At 52.4% G+C, this 22,269-nt stretch overlaps 1 protein-coding gene across 1 annotated transcript in view; it reads right to left on the reverse strand.

Annotated features, from left to right (window-relative positions):
- The window catches only part of SIM1 (SIM bHLH transcription factor 1), a 49,327-nt gene extending 27,261 nt beyond the window's left edge, over positions 1–22,066 (reverse strand). The window contains exons 1-8 of the mRNA XM_075046377.1: positions 20,503–22,066; positions 9,743–9,825; positions 8,635–8,724; positions 8,386–8,494; positions 8,181–8,266; positions 6,821–7,020; positions 6,603–6,709; positions 5,542–5,689 (exon numbers count right to left, since the gene is read on the reverse strand). Coding sequence (XP_074902478.1) covers positions 5,542–5,689; positions 6,603–6,709; positions 6,821–7,020; positions 8,181–8,266; positions 8,386–8,494; positions 8,635–8,724; positions 9,743–9,825; positions 20,503–20,677 — 998 coding nt within the window. The 5' untranslated portion in view covers positions 20,678–22,066. The remainder of the gene's footprint in view (positions 1–5,541; positions 5,690–6,602; positions 6,710–6,820; positions 7,021–8,180; positions 8,267–8,385; positions 8,495–8,634; positions 8,725–9,742; positions 9,826–20,502) is intronic.
- Between the last annotated feature and the right edge of the window lie 203 nt (positions 22,067–22,269).

Here is a 22,269-nt window from a genome sequence, read left to right on the forward strand (position 1 = left end):
GGTAGGCTTTCCAGTCTTAGGAAAAGTACATTGCAGATTGAACAGATAAATTAGGACCCAGTTCCGTGCACAATTAAGCAAGTGGCAAAATTCCCATTAATACAGAAAAATATAAAGGAGAAGCAGCAGGTCAAATTTGTTTCTACCGTTTACGACTATTTAAGAAAAAAGACATTACCAAGTCAAAGTCCCTAAGCCTCATCTCAAGTATTAAAGTTAGATGGCCAAGCTTACTCATACAACTAGTTTCACTAGCGATAGGAAAAAGGGTATGCAGGATTACTTCTGCAAGCAATAACTTTCACAGTGTATTCACTATCCTACATGCTCCATCACATACTTGAGAGATACAAGAGAACATGTATCTACCTTTGAATGAGGAAAGGACTCTGTGGCAATTCCAAATTGGTCAATTTGAGAGAAACACTTAAGAAAAGGTAGGCCCTATGAAAATATTTAATTGTAACTGTCAAAAAATATGGAGAGCGCTTTGTTTCCACCTAAAATACAAATTTCCCTAAAGCCTGCTTAATATGCCAGCAAGGATTGTTTTCAAAGTCAGAGCCATCATGCATAATGATACTGCATCGCTTATACAACCATTTTAAATCTGGTAGTACACAAAGCTATAAATAGTAATAATAATTTAAAGATGAAGTGTGTAGATACAATTAACGGTTAATTTATTCTAGATTGCATTTACCACATCATTAAGTAAAACATTCGTCAATATGACAGTTATTTGTGAAATAATCTTTCAAACAAATTGCATTCAATTTGTGCTTCTAATCAGCCAGTTACATAATGCAATGTGAAGAGGTCAACCGGAACTATATCATACACGTACTATATCACCAGAACAGTGATTAGTCACAATTAGGTACCTAATCCATGTTATCTGTATATGTTACCGCTATTGCTATTCTTTGAAATGCTAAAGGACAACGAAATTTATATAGGAAAGCTGCCTTCGCTTTCTCTGGGGACAAATTATTATAATATTTGCTCGTGCTCAAAAAGTCAAAGGATTTGCACTTTGCATTATCCATTTGTTTAAAGGGAGGTTGTTTGCGATCTAAATATAAACTTAACTTCAGCAGTTGCGTTCGCTATTAATTGACTCATACTTGAGTCCCTTTATGTGATAAACACGCACAGCTAATAATCAATGATATGGCAACTGTGTGTACAGAACAAATAAGAAAAGAAACAAATATTCTGTGTCCATACTCACATATACCAACAGGAATACAAAGAAGAGCAAATAGGCGTGCTTTAAAGCTGGAGTCCTTAAAGGTCATTTATATTAATTTTTTACACACTGCTATTATGCAAAAAAAAACCACCTTTCCTCTTGTTGCTAAAACGCCCTTGCCACCGTACCTATTTAGTTCAGCATATATACTTATTACGAACATTTGTTCCCAAGCCTAGAATTCACTTTCTCAAAGCTTGGGATTTATGGAAGATGGAAATGATCCCTTTTTTATTTTATTAGCTGGGGGGTGGGGGTGTCCCTTCTGCATAAGCCCGTTCTCATTCTTCCCGTTTTCAGCATCTACATCGCCCAGGGGAGTTGGGAAGCTACAAGGTAAGAGTTTCTCGCTCTGCCTGCACTGAAACTGGTCCTTCAGACCAGTTTGGCACTTACGCCACTCGGCACCCTCTCCTTACCAAAACATCAGAGCACTCGGGTTCCTCCCAATAGTGAGAAAAAGCTCCTTATCCCTCGAGCAAACCGAAACAACTCCTGGGGCTTCCCCCGAGCAAAGTGCTGTGCGAGGGGATCAGGGACCCAGTAGATCAAAAACCTGCACCGTGTCTTCCAAAGCTTATGATCCCTCTTGCTATTTTCACCCCTATTTGGTGAAAAAGACCGACATTTCGTATTTTCAAAGAAATGTTTGGCGAGAGGCATCCCACCTTTCGAGCTCCACCCTGCAATCCCAAACGCGACTCCTTTGTTATTTCCAACCACCAAACCACTGGTTTGCGCCTCTTTTGCTTTCTCCTCGGCTTCCACACACAAGAGTCGATATGCAAAGGTTTGCCTTTCTCTGCCCTAAGCACGTTTTCCCTCTCTGGTTTATAGCACGATCAGGCTGCAGCGGGCAAACCTGTGCCCCTGCCAGGAGCTGCATCTGCACAAGTGGCTCTGCCACGCACCGGGGCCGGGCGGGTGAAGCGTGGGAGGAACCCGCAGCACACACACGTGCATCTCAGCTGTTCCTCGTTGACTGGAATAATCCCATGTCATCCTTAAGGAACTGCAGTGGCTATAGGATTTATACCGGAATGAAGTCTATTGAACACTTGCAAATTTTGAGTCCTACAGGACCTTTACTGGGCCCTCCTGGAGCGGAGCCTACCTCGTACCAGAGGGAAACGTCAAGTCCCCGTAACCTCTCATTTCCCCCTGTATTTTCACCACCTACCTGCCTCATCTGAGAGAGAACACGTTGACTCCGAATAGCTCATTAAGACAATTAAGCCGACTCCAGGTACGAGGGGGTCAGCATCCCCCCATGAACGTCTCCCCAACAGCTCTCCTCCACCCCAGCTTACCCACTTCAGGGGCTGACTACGTCTCACTTTTTAAAAACCAGCCCTTTCACTGCTTGTAGGGACACGGCAGGGCCTGTTCTTCTCATTTATTTTTTCGGAACGGCGGGCTAGCCGTAGGTTAAGGATGCTGATAATAACGGAGTGGAAACTACCCCCGTCCCCCGGACCCGGGGCAGCGGTTTCAGCAGCGGCAGCAGCAAGCAGAACGCCACCTCTCCCTCTGCAGCTCCCTAACGAAGAGCCAGGCAGGCTTGATGAGACCTCGAGGACCTGAGCGCACCAAAACTAGATTTTGCTGCGGTCGCCGTGCCTGCATTGCAGCCGCCGGCAGCACGGGACAGTTGCCGCAGCCAGCGCCGGACCTCCCGGCACTGACCAGCCGCGTTTTAGCCAGCCCGGCGCCCCCTCTGCCCTCTCGTCCTCCGCACTCGAGGCAATTAAGCAAAGAGCGCAAGGGGGGGCTTACACCGAGGCGTAAGGAAGTCGTACCACGCTGTAACCTCGCCGTCCGAGGGAAATCTTGAAAGAACAACTATAGTCCTCCTACGTATCAACCTGGCTGAAAACAGGTTTAAATATAACCTTGTTCTTAAAATCCATATACATGCCCGAAAATACAAAGGCGCTGCCTCCAGCGAAAAAAATCAGCTGAGGCGCAGGAATCGCGCTGTTTTGGTACCGCTCCTGACGGGGAAGCCGGCTCCCCTGCAGCGCCGTTTTTTGTTTTGGGTTTTTTTTGGGGGGAGAGGGAGGGCCGGGGTTCCCCGAGCCCAGCTTCAGGCGGCGGGGAAATCCCACCGGGGCGCGGGGCGCGCAGGGGCTGCCCACGGGCGGGCGCGGGTGGAAGCGCCCCTGGGCAACCGGCTGCGGAGGTGCAAACGGACCGCGAACAAGCTGGCCGCGGTGGCCCCCGGCCCCTCCGAGCCACCCTGGGCTGGGTTGCACCGGTGGTGACCGCGGCACCGGTGCGCGGGCAAGGGGGGCTGGGGGCGGCTCACGGTGTAACGCGTCCCGCTGCTGGAAAACACCTCCGAGGGGTTTGTCCGACCGGCCCCTGCGGGACCGGGGTCCTCCCTGCTGGCTTTGCTGTGCCAGCCTGAAAGGCTGGTGCCGTGGTTGTCACCCCGGCAAGCAGGGGACAGATCGAGGCGGATCCCCAGCTGACTTTAAGCAGATCCGCTGGGATGTATCATTTCCACTCGGGTCATTTGAGGTAGAGTTCCGTGATTGATGTTCACGCTTTGGGGATTAAAGGAGAGGGAAACGGCCGATAATCTCAGGTGCTCATAGAAAAACACGTAGCGTTTCTGGTGCAAAACCACTCTAGCATGCTAGCTGCCTTTGGGTGCCTTGTTTTCTTAGCGTTACGATACACTGACTTCTGTCTTTGCAGTTACCCGTTCACCTGAGGCAAGTGTTTGGAATTAACTGAGAAGCATAAACGCGAAAAATACAGAGAGGGGCTGGTAAAGGGGAAATGGACATACAAATGTACGGAACAGCTAGAACAGAGGTGATGATGCCTCTGCTGCTCCACATCCTTGCTGGGTGAACGCCAGAGCACTACCCCGCCGCGCCCCGCGTCCCTTTTTAAAGCGAATGAAAGGGATTTTCTTTAAAGGCGACTCGCAGTTTACTCCCTCCACCAGAGTGCCGACCCCAACGTATGCTTTTTCATGCAGGCGCAATAACCCCTGCCGGCCCAGCTAACAGCACGATGCCCGTTATCACCTTCCGTACCAAAGCGATTACGTCCTCGCAATGCAGGCGCCGGGATCCCCAGCCCCTTCTCCGCTCCCCACCCCCCCGCCCCAGCCGCGCCTGCACACAGGACCGAGAGCCGTGCCGAGCCACTGCATTTTGGGAAGAACGTCTTAAACTCGGCTACCAAACCGCTCGCCACCTGCTCATGCACGAAACCCACAACGGCAAGGTCGTGATGCTGCCATCGCCGCAGTTTTAGGAGTGGGGAGGGTTGTGCCTCTCGGGCGTTTCCAACTCCTACATTTGCCTCCAGAATAAAAAAAAAAATGAGCAGCGGAACAGAGGAATATTCGGCCCCTAGGATCAACGAGGTACCGCCGACCTGACCGGCCCTGTGATGCTAATGAAGCATCAGTGCTGCCGCCAGCAGCTACTGCCGTGTCCGGAGGAGATGCTAACCATCACCGTGATAAACACTTCAGAATCGTCGGAACGAGCTTCCCCTCCCTCGCTGGGCCTCTGTGTTTCAGTTTAAGCAGCACAGCTAGAGCACAGCCTAGCAATACTCGAATACAAGGAGATGCGTTGAGATATACGGTATCTCAGCAGTCCCTCTGATTTTTAATTCTATTCTATTTTAATTTTTTTTAAGTTTAACTGACCCTTCTGGTCACCAACTTTCTTTGTGGTTCACTGTAAAGATCGCTCTCCAAGAACAAAAAAGAAATCTCGGAGCTTTGATAGAGACTCTGGATGAAATTAAGAACTTCAAACCCCAGATTTTTGAAAAGAAAAACAGATGTCCTGTTTGTTGAGTATAAATAACTCCGTACGTGGAAACCTTTTTTTTACGCTGCATTAAATTTTATTTAATGCTGGGTGCATTTAAACTGTAAAAAAAAAAAAGGGGGGGGGTGAGCAGCAAAATATGTGGGTGACAAACCTCTAAATCTTTTCCCCTCTCGAAAGAGAAAGAAGCAGGCAGACGGGAAACCCTTCATCTAGATGAAAGTGTTCAGTGTGTTTCCTAGCAGACCTGGCGAGCCTGCCCTGGTCAGTGCGGCAGCGAGGGGGATCGGGGAAGGGGGGAGAGGAGGGCGGCGGGGGCGCCCGCCGGGCCCGGTCCGCAGCGCTGCCCTGCGTGGGGCGCGCAGGCAGGTGCCCGCCGCCGGGCGCTGGGTCCCGCTCGGCTCGGCTCGGCTCGGCCCTGCTCGGCCCCGCTCGGCTCGGCTCGGCCCCGCGCAACGTAGAGCGACCCCCAGGCTGACTTACGTGAGGACGTAGTTGACGCTGACGATGCAGTGCGGGCGGGAGGAGCGGCTGTTGTGCACGATGGTGGCGTAGCTCTGCACCCACACCCAGCCGCCGTGCTTGGCCAGGAAGCGGTAGTACTTGGTGGTCACTTGCCCTTTCACCAGCACTGCGGGGACAAAGCGGGGAGAAGCCTTAGCGCGGCTCCCGCCCTCCCTTTTGATCGGCCCTGGGAAGGGGGTGCGCCACCACCACCACCCCCCAGACCCCCGTGGGCGAGGAGAGGGGCTGGGAACCCTTTAGCATCCCATGGGGAAGGGGCGTGGACCGAAACTCCCGTGGGCAAGGGTGGCAGAGACCCCCGGGTGTCCCCAGACCAGAGGTGACATCTCCCACTCGTTAGCAAAGCCTGTTCGGGGAGGTTGGTGGGGCAGGGTAGAGGACATCGGGGGGGGGGGTAGAATCCCCCCACCCCGCCGTATCCTCATCGAGATTTAATTCTATAAATCTGGCTTCGGGTTTTGTCTCTTCTCTTTACACTCTCTGTAAGGAAATTTACCGGAAATTAATATCCTTTTTATTCATCTATCCACGTATTAATGTCACCATGATATCAAAATAGAATAAAGAACAGCTCTCCGAATCGGGCTCACTACTGCAGTCAAAATTAGATACACAGACAAGATTTGTGAGACTTGGTGGAACAAAAGTATTTGAATTTCACTGGCGTGGCTTTTTGGAGCAAGAAAAAAGGGTCTTTCCTAACCAAAATTTGAAGGAAACTGAGCGCCTGAAGTTTGTGCAGGGCAGTTCTTGTCCTGCAAGCGGGAGCCGGTGAGGGCAACCCAGCCTTTCATTGTCGATCCCCTCCATCTCCCTCCTGCCTCCAGCTCGGAGTTCAAGTCTCTAACGACTTGTTTCATTAAAACCTGCTGCAGATTTTGCTTATTCTCCCCTCCAGTGAGCTGGCTTTGCCCGTTCCGACCTAGAGGTCAACCCTAGCAAACTCAAAGTCCATCTGCAGAGGGAGAAGGCGGGGGGCGAGGGGCAGAGTCTCTACAAGAAGAACATCATCTCCTTACACAAGTGATGCGCGCATCGCAGGTGGAAGGTGTCACAGCCATGGACGTGGTGGTAAAGGGTCTTCTCTATCAAGTCCTGGGGCTCGTAACCTGTTAGCTCAGCTACCCTGCAAGAGACACAAGCAGCAAATATCAGTGGGTGAGAGGACAGGAGAGGAGGCCTGGGGAGAAGAAGGGGTGGGCTAGAGGAATAGATTCGGAAATAACCCCGGCTCTACCTGGAATCTAAGAATATGAGCTTCATGTCTAGGCTGGCCCGAAACATGAACATATTGCTGTGGAGCTTGATCTCCGTCACGGCGCTGGGCGGCAGCGAGTGGCCCACGGCGACCAAGCCAACGTTTTGGTAGCAGCCGTCGAAGGGGGACATGTCCAGGCTGTACTGGCGGATCTTCAGGTACCCGCTGCAGTGAATGACCTGCCGGAGACACAGGGAAGCTCGGGGGCTGCCTAGCGGGGGTGGGTGGGTGCTGTGGCAGGGGTCCCTCCCCCGGAGGGGACCCGGACAGACCCGCCCGCCCCGGCCGGTGCCGATGCGGCCGCTGTGTGCCCGGGAGCGGCTGCCCCGGGCCACCGCTCCGGCAGAGCGGCACCGTCTGCCGGTTTTCTGCTTTTCTGTTTGTGTTGGGTTTTTTTCCATACGAGAGTTCAGCACTGATCTGAGGCCCGTTAAAGTCAACGAGATTCTTTTTTCCACTGACTTAAGTGGTTTTTGGACCACCTCCTAACTACGCTTTTATTATTCTTCTGAAAAGGAAAGACGCGGAAGTGCCAAGCCAGTTACAACTTTGTAATGAAGAGTGTATGCGTGTGAGAGAAAGAGTTTACATGTGTGCGTATGTCACATGTGTAAGCTGTGTCTATTATACAGATAGAGCGATCCGTAGCCAGAAAGCATCTCTGGACGTAGATTTGGGTATGTCTCCTAAACGTATCCTTGCAGATGAGTGCTATGTACTTGCACCCTTACTTCTCTATTATTAGAGTGTTTCTTCCCGGGGTAAGTTCAACAGACGTTCTTGTTCTACGGCACGTCGTGGCACAGCATCTCCTTGGGTTATAGGTACCCACCGCTCTTCGGCGTTGTGCAGCTGACACAAAAGCAGCGAGGTCGGAGAGCAGGGGCTGTCCCCACCGAGGAGCCCTGAGCAGAACCGTGTGAAACACCCGGGCAAGACCCTTGGCTTGGAGAGCTGCCCCTGAAGCTGCCGAGTTACCCAATAAAGGAATAAATTAACCCAGGGCTCTCATTGTGTCACCTGACAGCTTCCACAGACACCTCGGGAACGTCAGTGGTTGCGCGAGGTTCACTTTAAAAAGCAAAAATAAAACAAAACAAAAAAAACCACGGGGAGCTCGGTTGCTTGGTTTTGTGGTTTGAGCTCTTTAACCTGAAACTCCGAGAGAAATCCTGGCTCTGAACCACATGAAAGAGCCCCGAGCTGGGATAGCCCCCGCGGGCAGAGGGCTCGTCCCCACTCCTGTCCCCGTTTTCACCGCCCTCCCTGCGTGCTCGGCGCTGCCGGAGCAGGGGCGCGGGAGGGCTGGGCCGGGGGGGTCCTGGCCATGGGCACGCACCTTGTAGCCCCCGCAGGTCAGGCCGGCGTTCCGCTTGGCCAGGACGCACTTCATCCTCAGGAAAAAGGACCTCTCGATCTCGTACTCTGGGAGGGAGGAAAGGTAGAGGTAGGGTGAGCCGGGGGGCTCCGCGGCCCCTGCGCGGTGCCCTCCGCGGCCGCGCAGGCCAAGGGGGGGGGGGGGGGCGGAGGGCCGTGTACTTTACCCTGCACAAAGTGCGAGTGGTAGGGCTGGTGGGCCGTGAGCACCGCCGTCATCTCGTCGTGGTCGGCGGGGTGGATGTACTCGTAAATGCTATTGCCGGTCAGCTCTACCTGTGAGAGAGGAGGAGGAGGAGGAGGGGGGGGAGGAAGGGCTTCATCCCTGGCACCGCTCCCCCTCCCCGCACGCAGCTCCCCTGTCAGCCGGGGGCCGGGGCGGGCAGGCACGGGGGCTAGCGGCCCCCCCAGCGTACCTGCGACAAGCCCAGGTGCACCGAGGCGGTCTCCGAGATGTACATGATCTTGCCATCCGGAGCCACGACAAATATGAAACCATCCAACGTCTGCAGAAAAGGGTTGAGGGGTGGGAAGTATAAATATATCAATAGGTAGGCGGATAGAGCCACCCATGAAGACAGATTTCATGAAGTACCTGTCCCTCGGATTATTTTAGCAAACAGGCATCCCTGTCCAGGCTGTGATTATTCAAAAGGATGGAAGGAAATGGGCAAGTCCTGGACAAGAATCCCTCTAATTCTCCTGGACACCTGAGACACAACCCACTTCTCAGAGGGGCCGAGCTCAAAAGTAATGCAAAGTGCCTGGGAAGTACCTGAGAAGAGGTCCTGGTGATTAATATGTCGGTCCCACAAATCCTGAACATTTCTATCCCGTTTCAAATGTCACTGGGGTTTAACGCTTGGATATTTGCTAAGGAGACTTTAAGTGAGCAAGGAGGCTCTAAAACTCCCAGTAGTGTAAATAAGGGACAAGAGAATTTATCAGGCACATTTCAGCAGACAAAGATGGGACTTCTGGGTGTGCCGAGAGCAGAATAGGCTCCCAAAAGGCCACACAACCCCACCAAAAATGCATGGTGACAGTAACAGCTAATACTCCTTAATATTTCAGGCAGCCGTGAGTTTTCAAATGTGTCCTACCTGTTTTGTGTCTATGCTCATTTCTGTGCCTGCTGAGCCCAGGAGAGCTTCCCCCAACCTATCTCTAGAGCCTCTCCTTGTCTCTACACTACCCTGAGCTTCAGCACATGGACGGGACTTGTCACTTTGTTAATAACTTGGGGGAAAGCCATCACTGGGATACACTGTGAATCCCTCGCTGCGGACCCTGTGTTGGAGGATGCTGGGGCAGAGGACCCGGAGGGACCAAACCACAGCCCCGTTAAAATGCACGACATTCAGCCGCGACGGTTCGTATTCCTGAAGTTGTTCCCCTCCCGTCCCCCTTTTTATTAAACACGTGAACAGTTAAAAATTAGTCAAGGTGGCAATTAAAAGCTCAGAAGAGGGAATGATTTCTTTAATCATTAATACCATATGGCTGTCGTTTCCAGGCCAGTACCTGCAAAAGATGGGATCCCAGCTCCCGTCCAACATTATCCAGCGGGCTGGTTCGGCTAGAGTGGCCCCAGGCTTCTCCAAGTCCTGTTTATTTAAGACACACAAAAAAAGTAAGGTGAGGAGATGAAAAGTTGACTCATGCTGGCCTGCTGGAGAGGAAATTTTTTTCGATTTTTTGCTTGTATTCGCTCTAAAACGTGTATACATATGATCTTTGGAAAACTAGACATGATTTCGTTCCGCAGAGAAGCCTCTTTTGTGGATTTTTTTTTTTTAAGATCTAACTCCCGTGAGAGAAGAATACCAAAATATCTATTTTGAGTTAACGGTGAAGTTCATTCCTAAGACCTAAGTGAGATAGCGTGCCAGATAAAAGGGCTTTTTAGTGCTGCCTTCGGCTACTGGGAACTGGCTCCCTGAGGTTCAGGGAAAGCGCTTTTCTCCTGACGCCTCCGCAGGGCTCCTGGACGGCACCGAGAGCTATTTAAAAAGAAAGAGAGAGGTGTGCTGGGGGAAGCCTTCGATGTCGAGAGAAGGATGCGGTTCAGGTGGCACGACGGTGTCCGGGGAAGAGAAACCTCTCGGGCAGGCCAGCTCCTGAGCGCTGCCTGCGGGGCGTTCCTCCCCCCGCGGGAGGCAGAGCTCGGCCACAACCTGACGGGTAATTAGCCAGCAGGCTTCGGACGGGGAGGGATAAGGATGGGCTTAGACCCCCTGCTCGCCAGAGATCACTTTCCAGTTTGATTTGTGACCTCCTGCCTCTTTCTCTCTTCGGGGCCACTGTCCACTCACCTGGAAGGTTTGTAATTACGTACTTGGGGAGGGAGAGAGGAGCGACAAGATGCGACTCATCCAGCTCTCCCCGAGCCCCGTGTTAAAACGCTCTCCCTTTTAGCCATCCCCACGCAAGCCCACGAAAAGCAAACTACCTGTCGCTAAGCCCAGCGCGGTTTCACGGCTGCGGTAGGGCACTTTGGGGCGGCCCAGGCAAGTCACTGTCCGACGGCACGGACCGTCCTCCCTCCTGCCCCGCGAAGCCGGGGCTCCGGGATTCACCTCCCTGCCCGCCATCCCTCCTCCCCGCTGCTCTGGCGGGCGGGATGGGTCTCTGCAGGCAGGGATGATCTGCCCCCAAAGAGCTCCCTCCAGAAATGAATTCCTCCGGACCCGTCTAACGCTTCAGGCGCCGCTTGTTTTCTCCTATGCAAAGTGAGGAGGAACAACAGCCAGACGGAAATTATTCCACGGGAGTGAAACTATTTACGGGCGATGCCTTTTCACAGTGTTGCTGCTGAAATAATTTAAACGGGGCAGTTAAAACCTTTTACGCTTATGCCGTGAAATAAGGCTCAGCCTGACACGCACAGACACTGAGATAAAGTAAAAGGGAGGAAAAAAATACAAATCCTGATTGATGGCTGGGGTGCTGATGGCCCAGGGGAGGCGAGAGCCCAGGCGGCGAGGTCTCCCTCCCGCAGGGCGGGCTCGGGGAAGGCAGGACCCCGTTTCCCGGCTATTTCGAAGGAAACGGGCGAGGTTGCGACAGCAGGCAGCGGCGGGCATTCCTCGCTATTGACCGGCTTCACCTAGGTGTTTGCCGGTCTAAACAAAGCTAACGATTTCCTCCGCGCTGTTTGAACGCGGCATCCCACGGAGACCCTCGCCCGCCCGCCCTCCCCACCGCCGAAGCGGCGAGCGACGAGCCCCTCTCGTCCCCGCCTGTCCCTGCCTGCTCCCCCCTTCCTCGTCCACCTCCTCACGCCAACTTGTCTCTTCACCGCTCCTACACTTCTCTCTTTCTCCTTAACTTCACAGCCCTACAAAGGCAGGGGCATCTCTCTGGCCTGACCCCCATCCCGCAGCCCCCAGCGTGTACCAGTGTGCCAGCCAGAAACAGGCTCCTTCCCATTAATTCCTCCACGCCAATTAGCGGGGAGCCGGTGACTTTTTCCTAAGTCCCTGGGCTTCACTCCTCCCTGCGCCCTCCGGGACGGGTAGACCCGCGGGGGATGCACCGGGGGCTCCGCAGGCACCTCTGTCGTCCTCTGTGTGTGTCCCCCCCCGCCCCGGGAGCCAGCCGCCAGGACGGAGGGTCACCTTCGCCCCCTCCCCGAAATCAGCAAGGAGCTGGCAAATCTTGCACAGCTTCCAGGGAAAGAGGAAAAAAAACCCCGCTGTATATTTGTTTTTCCCGAGCCCCTCAGAGGTTTCTCTGCTGGGGAGCCAGGACGGCCTGTTAGAGCAGGGGTGGCCAAAGCGGCTCCTTGCGGCGTCCCCCCACCCGCAGGGAAATGTGAATGACAGGTTTCTGGATTCGGGACTAAATCCGCGCTCCCCGCCTATGATTTAAGTTGCTTATTAATCGAAGTTTACGGCTCTAATTATTCTTCTTCTAAAAGGGAAAATAACCCGACCCCAGCGGGTTAATGAACAGCTCATGGGCATTACAGGTTAACCTCCCCCCGGGAAGGCGGTTCTTCACGGGGCCCTGAACTCCTCGCTGTGTTTCAGGTGGAAACCCCGCGTTGCTGGGTTGTGTCTGTTAATGGTTTATAATTAAACGTTTTCACTTGTCTACCTGTACCGTCTTTTCGAAATCCTATCACGAGAGGTTCTTTGTACTTTCCAGATGTTTCAGCACTTTCAAGTCGGAGACTATTTCTATTCACCGCCAAGCCCAGCCTCTCCCAAATCGACGGGCTCTCCTGATGTCCCTTAAATACTGTTTTTAAAGATTATACCAGAAAACCTCTCCATTAATATCCCTCCCCTTTTTTTCCTGTCTATTCGCTTTAACATCCAATTTCCTTTTATCGAGGGGGCAAACTGTGATTTCTTGCACTTGACCTACCGCAGAAAATTCTGCAAATCCTTTGATTGTCTATTTAAAACAAAACAAGGAAATCAGCTCTCCCTTTTGCTTCAGGATTACGCTTGGAAACAAGATCTAAAGATTCTCTTGTAATTTGGAGAGCCAGTAGCATAATAGGTTTGGAATAGAAACAAGCAGCTTTGTGAGGGGAAGGATAACTAAATCGTTTTTAGGCAAAGGATTTTCCCAGCTAAAGTGGCCGAAGACAAAGCAAAACATAATCTGTTTTGGAAGATTTCCAAGATATGCCACATTAACCTTAGCAGATAAAATTTGCTTTCTTCCATGCGTCCCCTCCCCCACCAAGGTCTGGTTTATCATATTTACATAAGTAGCCTTAGAAGGGATGAATCTATTATGGATCTAAGGAGCTAGCGAGCTCACATTTCATTTGGAAATAGAGGCGAAGTTTTACTGTTGCTTAATACTTGATGCATCGTAGAGCCATTTCCATTTAAATACCCCCGACCCACGGATTACCTCAATGGACTGGCTGCATGGGTTTTGTAATTTCCTGAAAATGAGATTTCGATTTATAAAACAAGAAACCAATTAGTAACCAAATGAGGCGAAGTAGATCCACTAAAATTGACCTAATCCCACAGGCACCATTTAGGCCAGTTCTTGGCGAATGAATGATGAGCAACCGTCTAGAGTAAGCTCAAGGCATCATCCAGCTGTGTTATTCAAGCAGCAAAAATAAATGGATCAAGCTTTTCTTTCGGAATGAATTTGATACTCTTGACAAAATGTAGATTATAGGCTCCTACCTAACAATCTTCTCCACTCGAGGATATTTTTTTTTTCTAAGAAGATAAACAATTTGGGGCACAAGAAAGCGTCCGCTGTCAGAAGGGGAAAAAAGGGGAGAAAGAAAAAAAAAAAGCTTTTTAGCCAGGCTCTTGCTTAGTTTGAGAGCAAGAGCCTCGTTACCTAACAGCGTGCGCCGAGACCGCGCGGATCCTGCGCGGGGCGAGCGTGCTGACTCATCCTTTCTCTCGGCATTTCCCAATGGAAAGCCACTGCGCTTTCCATACCAAAAACCACCTCCGTCGGTTTCATGGGATAGCTGCGCCGGCGAGGCCGTGTGAAATGCCTTCTCCCCAGCCGTGCCCACCCCCGGCACTAGGCAAGCCGGCCCCCCCCGACAGCCTGCCCCCCAAGCCAGGCTCACGGCCAGCGCCGCAGCCCTCGGCTGCGTTGGCCCTGTCCTTCCCCTCATCTTTTGATTGATGCAAGCCTTGATGCCGGCAGCCAATGGAGGGGTTGGGTGGATATCGTCCCTACCCAGTGGCGATACTGTCGCAAGAAGCTCCTCTGTCCCACGGAAGGGGGAAGAGATTCCTCAGTCATTTCTAATTTGATCTAGGCAAAGACGGAGGAAGGCGGGCGCGGGGAAGTGAGACTCCAGGAGGCCTGGGAAGCTCCTCGGCCCTGGTTGATCTCCGGGTTCCTTGTCCCTCTGCGAGCATCTGCAGCGCAGAACCCACCTCGACCCCCTCCTTTGTCTGGCAATAGCGAAGGGGGGCGGGGGTGGACCGTGGGGGTGGGGTGGCCAGAAGATGCGAGCCCTTATCTACTTTGTGTTGATTTGCCGGCTTTTAAAAGCGGTTACTACGATTTCCCCAACGGACTATCCGTCATGAAATCTCAGCGCAATCCGGATTCACGGTAGCGAAAACAACGGCAGAACGGGCGGTTTGACGTCCTCGTTCAAAAATCACGTAGTGGAGAGCCCAGCCTGAGCTCCAGATCCGCTTCTTTGGGGGGGGGGGCAGGCTTTGAGGGGCAGCTACCTCCGGGAGGGGGTGGGAGAACGTCTGGGGACCCCCCCCCGGGGACTTGGCCCCCGCGCCCTGCCTGGCCGCCCCGCCTCGCGTGGCCCGGCGAGGCCCACGGGCGAGGGCAGGGGTGCGAGGCCCACGGAAGCCGTGCACGCCGCGTGGATGCTGCCTCGCAGCGAGGGCCCCGCTGGCAGAGTTTTTCTCCTGTTGCTGAGGATGGGAAGGGGGAGAGGCGCAGGGGGCTCGCCCGGAGGCAGCCCCTCTGCTGGGCGGCCGCCCTGGGCTCCGTCCCGCCGGGGCAGCAGCGGGGACTCTGGCTTAAGGCGGGTCCAAGGAGCTCCACGGCGCGTTTCGCTTTTCCAGGAGCTTCTTGGAACTCCCCCTCCGGGCAGCGGCCCTCGCCGCCCCGCCGCCGGGCTCTCCCCGCCGCCTCCCGGGGGCCGCGGCCCGGGGACGTCTCCGCTCGCTTTTGTTCCGCTGCGTTTGTTTTGCCCTTTCAACAGCCGCCCTCTGCTTATTAAAGATGGAGGAGAGGCAGCTCGCCCGCCGCCCGCGCCGCTGGGGATGCTGACCCCGCGGAGGGGCGAGGGATGCGGGACCCCCGGCCACCTCCGCCCCGGGGCTCGCCCCTTCCCCGCGGCACCGAGGCCGGCCGGGCCCCGCCAGCCTCCCCCGCGGCGCTGGGGCGGGAGAGGGGGAGCCGGCGGAGAGGGGCGGCCCGGGCCCCTCTCCCCTCCCGTCCCCGCACGCCGGCTTCGTGCAACCTGCTCGGCGAAGCCGCTCGTAAAGCTTTACGGCGGGCACGGGCGTTTCGCCCCGGTGCGCAGCTCGTAAAGCAGCATCTTTCTTTCCTACCTCCCTCTCGCCCCTCGCCGGCCCCGCTGCTGCCCTATAACCCTCCCGGCAGCTGCTGCGGGGAGAAGCCGGGCACGGACGGTTGTTTGGGGCGAGGGAGGCAGGGCGGCTCGGTCCCCGTCTTCCAGGCGGTCGTTTTCCCTCGCTGCCCAGGGAAAATGACAAATAACAGCAGCAGGAGCCGCAGGGACAGAAGCTGTACGCCCTAGTCACCGGCAAGCGAAAAGGCAACTGGATGTTGTATCGAGGAATTAGCTTGATTCGATTAACCGTTTAATTAAATAGTCCACCGCCAGCGCTCCGTTTTGCCATCGCCTAACGCCCGACAGGGCCGATTTCTCAGTTAATTTAACAGGCAGTGGTTAATGATAACTCAAAATCTCGGCCAAATGAGGCTTCTGTGAAGGAGTGGGTCGCCGTCGGAGGGTTCAGATGAAATGGAATAAGCTAAGTTTAAAAAAAAAAAAATGCTGCTCATTTCCAACTGCCTGCGGAGGCCATTAGCAAGGTTTTGTAAAGATTTATTATCTCGGTAAATCACATGTGTTCATTTGAAGCAGAGATAAGTTAGCATCCCGCTTTCTTTATAAAAATAATAATAAGAGGGAGGAAAAGTCCTGTTGACTAAACAAACAACCCTGTTAAGCAAACGGTAGTGGAAATAATGCTGAGACTGATTCACTCTAGAAAGAAATAGCATTTTGGCACACACGGGGTAACGGAATTGCGCTCTGAAATGCAAACAAACGGAACCATGCCCAAATTGGAGGGAGCGTGGGGGGGAATAATCAGGGAAATTTTCGAGCGCCAACCACTTATTCGCTTCTACAGAAGACGCAAATTCAAATAGCTCTTATTCCGAAGAAATTGGGGAAGGAAGAGTTTGCACCAATGCACTTGCGAACACACGCTATTTATATGCAAGTTGGAAAATATCCTCCAACATTAAAACGGTCATATGTTGCTAAGAAGGGAGAGGATGTTTCTCAAGAAAGTATGATTTTTTCCACTCATCTCACTTAGCATTCTTTCTAACACATAAATCTGCTTTTTCAACGATCATGCTAGTAGTTTAGTTCTGCACTTCACATTTTAAGTTCACATCAAAACTGGAATTAAACAGAGAGGCAGCGTGGAGAGTAAACTGCAGCTTAAATGAGAAAAACTTCTGTAAGAAAATAAACACTGAAACCTAATGCTCAATCATTTCCCTTAGCAGTAAGAAAAACAGCATTAAATCACCTATCCACGTGGGAAAGGGATTTTTTTTTTTTTCTGCTGATCTCTTCCCCCTTTAAAATAAAACAAGGTTAAGGGTTTCAATATTGAAATGTTAACCATCCTGATTCGGCGAAGTTTATGTAAACGGAGCCTCTGCTTTTGTCTCGAAAAGCGAACGCCTCTCCGCGCCGAAACTATCCATCCCTGCTAGGACAGAGACTGCAAACCTTCCTTTTCCCTCTCTGTTCACGGAAGGAGAATAGGACCCTTAAAGTATTCCTAACTAAAAAAGCAAAACAAAAAAAAAAAACAAATAAAAACAAACAAACAAAAATCTATTTATTGCGCCACTTGGGTATTTTAGTTTGTTTGTTTGTTTGTTTGTTTTCTCCCTTCACTTTTGGGTACTGGCGAGGGTCAGTGAAGACTTACCCCTCTAGTCATTGCGACCGGATCTTTTTTGAAGGAAAACTCTTAGTCCTTCGACATCCCGGAGATTCTTCCAGATATTTTTTGAGGCTACGTTGCTTGCTATTAACGGTTTAATGTTAAATTGCAATTTTAGGATTTTTTTTAATAGATGAATGTTAATTCACGAGTGATTTTATTAGGAAGTTCTGCTTAAAAAAAAAAAAAAATCCTCCTTACTGTCCTTAGCTATTTAGCAGATCTTCAGCCTTTCCAAAAGCTGTCTGATCACCGAAAACTACTATAAGTCTTATAGTCTTTCTCCTCCTGAGACAGGAGGGTTTTAGCACTGAAACGGTGCAAGCTACCTAAGCCGCTGAACACTTTTCGCCCTTGACAGTTTTAATCTGCTGGAGACCTAGTAAAGTGAAATCAGGGGTAGAGAGAACAACCCAGGCGTTTTAATAGCTTGTGAGAATTACAGAGCCATTATGAGAAGGAGCTCGCTGGAAAATCTCTGCTCGGTTTATGAAGTTTATTCGGTGTCACCTATTTGCGTTTAGATTTCTGGGAGTGAGATGGGAACGGTACCGTGATTATTCCGCGTGTGACTCTCCTGGCATTTTACTCCCAGGAAACTCTCTTGTTTCCAAAATGAACCCGAAATCTACCCACCTTCTCTCGCTACAGGAACCCTGCAGACGTAAAAATATGCAGAGAAACGCATACCGATTCTTTCCGCCTGTGCCCCAGTCCCCAGCCCCGCGTGTGCGCGGCGATGAAGAGTGTATATCTTTCTGTACGTGACTATTTACAACCAGCCCCTATGGAAGCACTCTCCGGGCAGATGGAAATTCGCTCTTGTACCGGGGAGAGGGGGTGTGAGTTACACTGGAAGGGCAGCTCGCTCTTACAGAGACAACGCTTCTCTGTGCCGACTCCTCCAAGATCTCTTTAATTGTACGACGTGACACTGTGCCGTGGTCCCGAGCCTCCGGCTGCCCACCTCCAGCTCTCCGGCCGACTCATCGGGTCTGTCCCGCTTTCCTCCCCAGGGAAAAACGAGCAGACGGACCCCCCATTCAATCCATCCAGCATCCCTACCCTGCCTCCTCCTTTCGGAAAGGCTTTTCCTTCGGGTGCGTCGTTTCCCTGGCTGCCACTACCTGCCCTCCCTTCCCAGCGAAGCGATGACTTCTTTCTCTGGCCGGGGGCACCGGGAGACCAGGGCCGTCCCCCTCTTCCTCGCCTCCCCCCTCGCTCGTGGTTGATTAATCGCGGCACCGGCCAGCGCAGGGAAAGCCGCCGTTCCGCCGCGGGGCCGGGGTGCGCTCCCCGCTCCCTCCTCCTCGGAAGTGCGTGGGAGGGAGAGGGAGCACGCGTGGGGCCGGCGCCACGCCGCGGCCCCCGCTCTCCGGCCTTCGCGCCCAGCCCGCAGTGCGTGTGTGTCCCCCCCGTCTCGTCCCGTCCCGCGGCCCTGCGCGGGGATGCGCGGATTCGGGGGCGGGAGGGGGTGGGGAGCGCGGCGGTCCCGCGTGGGTGCCGCGGGCCTGCCGCGGCAGCGCGCCTCGGAGGGGCCAGCCCTTTCGTGCCTGCTCGCTGCCTTCCTTTCTAATTCGCAGTTTGCCTTTAATTAGGCCGCGGAGGCTGTGCTGCCTGCGAAGCCCCCGCTCAGCCGCCCCCTCTGTCTCCGCGCTCAAATTAGCATCTGCTGCGGCCGGCAGCGGCCCCGGCCCCGGCGCACTTCGCCGCACGGTTCCCCAGGGCATTCAAACATCCTGCGCTGCCACCGAGGGACGGGGATCAGCTATTCTTCTCTTCCCGTGATTACTCACAGCCTACAAGCAACACCATATGCTTCTTCTGATCAAACAACCCGCTACATAGGCACCAGTAATTGACGAGACCTGCTCGAAATCACGCAGAAAGGTAGCCTACTGAGACCGCAGGGGTTGACAAATCATTGCTAATAATCCTTTTAGGAACATCATGGGCACCGGAGTTTGCTATAGCTTCATTTTTATAAAGTATGCGCTGACAGTATAAAGGACAGCTCGCTCTCCTTTGAAACAGAGGACTGTCCCGCATAATGATCTTCAAGGTGGCAGATCACATAGAAGAGGGAAGTGGCTTGATGAAGGCTTTAATTATTATTATTTTTTGAAAGGTTTCATTTATCCCCTTCTTTGGTTCTAAGTGACCCGGAGATATGGAAAGTTATTTAGAGAAACTGTTGCAAGATGCACTGGATTGGAAATTACTGCTGTGGACTCTAGGTATAAGCTTTCATACGTAACCGGGGTGTGTGGGGGTACCTCCTCCAGTCCAAACGACTGCCCGAGTGCATGTTTACTTTCAAAAAGTAGAATTAGGACCAGTAGTTCACAGACTTAATCAGGTTAAAAAAAAAAAAAAGCAAAACAAACAAACCGGCCGTATACACACTCTTGATTTGTAAAACATAATAGACAGCCAGACCGACCGACCGACTCGAGGTATAGAGACAGAAAACACAGAGGGACATGCCTATATTATACCATTTCTTATGAACACACTCTTTTCAGAGAAAGATGTAGCAAATTTTGTTAACAGGTCGGAAAGAGCTCTCAATACTTTTTCTTTCATGCAGACGATATCTCGATTGATCCAAATACAAGATTACTGAAGTATTTTTGATTTTGTTTCCTGCTTCTTATAAAAGCAATAGAGTGAGAACACAGGAGAACTTTATTCCGACCCTCTTAACTTTCTATGCTCTTTGTTTTCCTCCGCAGCCGATCTAGAAGCCCCAGGACGGTCGCTTTAAATCCTAATTCTACACAAAAGCAAGACATACTTTAGGATGCTTAAGTCTGCTTTTGCTAGACAGGCAGGACTGTTGCTGCTGCCGTGGAAGTCAACGTGAAGTTTACTGTTGGCTGACCGTGGAGGAGAATCAGGCCCAGGCTCGGACGCTGGGCTTGCAGCAGCGCTGGGTGGGCAGGGGGATTGAGTATGTCAGAGTACAAAACTCCCGTTAAAAATTTCCTAGGTCGATTAACGCCTTCAAACTGCCCTAATGATCCTCAGAGCGAGACACATCGCATTCCTGATGCGATTCGGTGTGCTTGGCTTATTTATTTAGGCTGTGCGTGTGTGTGTGAGCACGCCTGTACGCCTGTGCTGTACCTGTAAACCGCACCTTTGCTCGATACTTGAACTAAGGCTTTAGGACTTTGCATAGACTTATGTAAATATTTACCCATATATTAACTCCCCCCATAGAATGGCTATAAATAGGGGTGAATCGTCCCCTCTTTCGCCACGCACGTGCTTGGCGTGGGATGCACATCTTACTGGGAGACTGGGGGAAAAGAAAACCCGTGTTTGCTTTAGCAGAACACGCAGCAGAGCTCAGTGCCTTCAAGTGTTGACAAAAGCACCGTAAAGTCCCCAACCAAACCTGTCATAGAAACTGAAGGGAAAGTATTTACGACAGAGAAAAGTGACAGCGGAGAGCACCCGGCCTCCGAGCACACCACCCCATGCGATTTACTTTTTTTTTTTTTTTTTTTTAAGTAAAAGCGACAAGCGACACCTGGATCGGAATGGAAATAGAGGCGAATAGGCATTCCCACCTACCTTCTGGAAAAACCACCCTCATTTTTAAATAGCTGGTGGTGAGTCTGATTATGGATGCTTTGTCCAGCTGAGAGGTGATAGCGGAGGGCAGGGGTAGTAATTTCGCCAGTTCATAAAATTCACTGTTTTCTTTCTCCCGCCTAGTCCGGGCAGCATTTTTGGACTTCTCTTTCATCGTGGTTTTTTCCCCCTTCCTTCCTACAATTTAAACTCCAGAGATTCATCCAAAGGTGGAAGGGAAACTTTCAGCTGCAATTCATCTCTCCGGAGCATCAGGCAGTAATTCGGAGCGCGGCCATTACTCTGAAAAACCGTTCAGTTGTGTAAAACGCAAACAAGTATTGAAGACCAGAGAGGTGTTCTTAAAAAAAAAAAAAACAAAAAAAAACAAACTCTGAAAAGCAGAGTCAATCGGATGGGAAAGGCATTTATCCAATGCAGCTCAGAGACTCCAAGCAACTGCAGGAAAAATAAAATAAAAAAGCTAGAAGCTTGCGGCACCACACGGCAACCAACTGAGGTATTTCTGGGCTTTTTTCCTACTCATGGCGGGCAGCATAGCTCCTCGGAAGAGGGTCATAATAATCCCGTTTCTTCCCGTGATCCGCTGTCAATCCGAGGCCCGAAACGCCCGGCCGTGCTCTGCCTCCCAGGGCGCTGGGTGACTTCCCGGGGGCCTCTGTGAAGACAACAGCAGTCCTGGGGTGAGAAAGCCGGTACACAACGCCGCAGCGGAGCCGCGAGAAATAATAATCAACAACCAGCCTCCGGCGGGTGTAGTATTTTCTCCCACCAGAGGGGAAAGAACAAAAAAAAAAAAAAAAAAAAAAAAAAAGTGTATTTTCCCATCTAGCGCGCCCGTAGAGGACCCGGCCCCGCACTCTCCTCCCACAGCCCTCGCACCCCCAGCCCAGGTGTGCACTGCATGGCCAGAACGAAACCAAGGCAGAAACCGGCTCTCGGCAAAGGCGGAGGAGTTACCGGCTGGTTTCGGTGCTGGCGGGGCTGCGCCGTCCCCTCCGCGCTCCCCCGGGCTGGCACCGCGGCGGCGGCGGCCAGACCTCCCCGCGCACCGGAGGGGCAAGCGCCTCCGATCTCGGAGTATTTCTGCTTTTTTTTTTTTTTTTTTTAAATTTCCCCTCGTCTCGGGTGCTCCCCTCATTCCCCGAGTGGTGGGGTGTCAGCCCCAGCCGCTCCCCAGCCAGGGGAGGCACGCTCTGCCCAGCCCTGCCCCGAGCCGGAATCCCCCCCCCCAAATCACATTTTCCCAACAAATTACTATTTTTTCTTTTTTTTTTTTCCTCTTTTTCCACCGGGGGCGAAGCGACCCACAGCTTAGCCCCGCACATCACTGCGGCTCCTTGCTGAGGCTGGCAGCTTGTGGTGGGCTGTGATCTTCTTCTTGTACCTACCTTGAGTCCCTGAGCCCGGCAGCCTGCAGAGAGCTCTCCCGGGGTGAGGAGCCCAACTCTTTAATTGGTTCATTAATGGCACGGGGAAAAGTTTGCGCCTGTCACTGCTCCTCACACCGACGGGCAGACAGACATTGCCGCCTCCCCATCCCCTTTATCGGCTCCCAGGCTCTCCCTCTCACATAACGGGGGGGTGGGGGGTAGGTTGGGGGGGTGGGGGGGGGGCGAGGTTGGTATTAATGAAGAATCCCTAATTTGCGGCTGAGAAATGCCTAATAACTTCTTGATGGCTAAAAGCCTTTTAGCACAACTTCATTTCTCTCCCAGCCCCCCCACCCCCCCGCCTCCCCGGCCG

This window comes from Buteo buteo, chromosome 15, assembly GCF_964188355.1.
Source record: "Buteo buteo chromosome 15, bButBut1.hap1.1, whole genome shotgun sequence".
Taxonomy (NCBI): domain Eukaryota; kingdom Metazoa; phylum Chordata; class Aves; order Accipitriformes; family Accipitridae; genus Buteo; species Buteo buteo.